The sequence below is a fragment of the Entelurus aequoreus genome, linkage group LG17, assembly GCF_033978785.1.
Source record: "Entelurus aequoreus isolate RoL-2023_Sb linkage group LG17, RoL_Eaeq_v1.1, whole genome shotgun sequence".
NCBI lineage: Eukaryota > Metazoa > Chordata > Actinopteri > Syngnathiformes > Syngnathidae > Entelurus > Entelurus aequoreus.
Window position 1 is genome coordinate 23,076,229 of NC_084747.1, and position 2,500 is coordinate 23,078,728.

Sequence of the window (2,500 nt, forward strand, 5' to 3'; positions counted from 1 at the left end):
GTGTGTGTGTGTGTGTGTGTGTGTGTGTGTGTGTGTGTGTGTGTGTGTGTGTGTGTGTGTGTGTGTGACTCACCCTTTCATTATCAACAACAAGCAGTAGTTCCACATAGTGTGTCCGATGGAGAACAGCTCGCTTCACCTGCAGACAACACACACACATTACCACATGTATAACGTTTGTGTGTGTGTGCGCGTGTGTGTGAGTGTGTGTGGGTGGGGACAAAAAGTTGTATCACGTAGTGGGGGCCTCATTCCGTTATGAGGATTAAATCCTGGTCCTCATAATGTAAACTCTCTAAAATGATTTAAAAAACTATTATTTGCATGCCAGTAAAACAAGTGTTTTTATCGGGGTGTTTGTGTGTGTGTGTGTGTGTGTGTACTAAACGTTGTATCACGTAGTGGGGGCCTCATTCTGTTATGAGGACTAAATCCTGGTCCTCATAATGTAAACTCTCTAAAATGATTTAAAAAGCTATTATTTGCATGCCAGTAAAACACACGTTTTTTGGTCAGTGAGTGAGTGAGTGAGTGAGTGAGTGAGTGAGTGAGTGAGTGAGTGAGTGTGTGTGTGTGTGTGTGTGTGTGTGTGTGTGTGTGTGTGTGTGTGTGTGTGTGTGTATGAAATAACAAGTGTGTGTAAGTATGTGTGTGTATGAAATAACAAGTGTGTGTAAGTATGTGTGTGTATGAAATAACAAGTGTGTGTAAGTATGTGTGTGTATGAAATAACAAGTGTGTGCGTGTGTGTGTGTATGAAATAACAAGTGTGTGTGTGTATGAAATAACAAGTGTGTGTAAATATGTGTGTGTATGAAATAACAAGTGTGTGTAAGTATGTGTGTATGAAATAACAAGTGTGTGTGTGTGTATGAAATAACAAGTGTGTGTAAGTATGTGTGTGTATGAAATAACAAGTGTGTGTAAGTATGTGTGTGTATGAAATAACAAGTGTGTGTGTGTGTGTGTGTGTGTGTATGAAATAACAAGTGTATGTAAGTATGTGTGTGTATGAAATAACAAGTGTGTGTGTGTGTGTATGAAATAACAAGTGTGTGTAAGTATGTGTGTGTATGAAATAACAAGTGTGTGTAAGTATGTGTGTGTATGAAATAACAAGTGTGTGTGTGTGTGTGTGTATGAAATAACAAGTGTGTGTAAGTATGTGTGTGTATGAAATAACAAGTGTGTGTGTGTGTATGAAATAACAAGTGTGTGTAAGTATGTGTGTGTATGAAATAACAAGTGTGTGTGTGTGTATGAAATAACAAGTGTGTGTATGTGTGTATGAAATAACAAGTGAGTGTAAGTATGTGTGTGTATGAAATAACAAGTGTGTGTGTGTATGAAATAACAAGTGTGTGTAAGTATGTGTGTGTATGAAATAACAAGTGTGTGTGTGTATGAAATAACAAGTGTGTGTAAGTATGTGTGTGTATGAAATAACAAGTGTGTGTGTGTGTGTGTGTGTATGAAATAACAAGTGTGTGTAAGTATGTGTGTGTATGAAATAACAAGTGTGTGTAAGTATGTGTGTGTATGAAATAACAAGTGTGTGTATGTATGTGTGTGTATGAAATAACAAGTGTGTGTGTGTGTGTGTGTGTATGAAATAACAAGTGTGTGTAAGTATGTGTGTGTATGAAATAACAAGTGTGTGTAAAAATGTGAAGTGCTCCCCCTCTGGTCAACATTTAAAATAACAAGTGTGTGTAAAAAATTGAAGTGCACCCCCTCTGGTCAACATATGAAATAACAAGTGTGTGTAAAAATGTGAAGTGCTCCCCCTCTGGTCAACATATGAAATAACAAGTGTGTGTAAAAAAATTGAAGTGCTCCCCTTCTGGTCAACATATGTAATAACAAGTGTGTGTAAAAATTTGAAGTGCTCGCCCTCTGGTCAACATATGAAATAACAAGTGTGTGTAAAAATGTGAAGTGCACCCCCTCTGGTCAACATATGAAATAACAAGTGTGTGTAAAAATGTGAAGTGCTCCCCCTCTGGTCAACATATGTAATAACAAGTGTGTGTAAAAATTTGAAGTGCTCCCCCTCTGGTCAACGTATGAAATAACAAGTGTGTGTAAAAATGTGAAGTGCTCCCCCTCTGGTCAACATATGAAATAATAAGTGTGTGTAAAAATTTGAAGTGATCGCCCTCTGGTCAACATATGAAATAACAAGTGTGTGTAAAAAATTTAAGTGCTCCCCCTCTGGTCAACATATGAAATAACAAGTGTGTGTAAAAAATTGAAGTGCGCCCCCTATGGTCAACATATGAAATAACAAGTGTGTGTACAAATGTGAAGTGCTCCCCCTCTGGTCAACATATGAAATAACAAGTGTGTGTAAAAAATTGAAGTGCGCCCCCTCTGGTCAACATATGAAATAACAAGTGTGTGTAAAAATGTGAAGTGCTCCCCCTCTGGTCAACATATGAAATAACAAGTGTGTGTAAAAATGTGAAGTGCTCCCCCTCTGGTCAACATATGTAATAAC

The 2,500-nt window shown here is 37.6% G+C and overlaps 1 protein-coding gene across 1 annotated transcript in view; it reads right to left on the minus strand.

Annotated features, from left to right (window-relative positions):
* Positions 1-2,500, minus strand: part of adam9 (ADAM metallopeptidase domain 9) — a 37,552-nt gene that overhangs the window by 21,876 nt on the left and 13,176 nt on the right. The window contains exon 7 of the mRNA XM_062025294.1: positions 74-139. Coding sequence (XP_061881278.1) covers positions 74-139 — 66 coding nt within the window. The remainder of the gene's footprint in view (positions 1-73; positions 140-2,500) is intronic.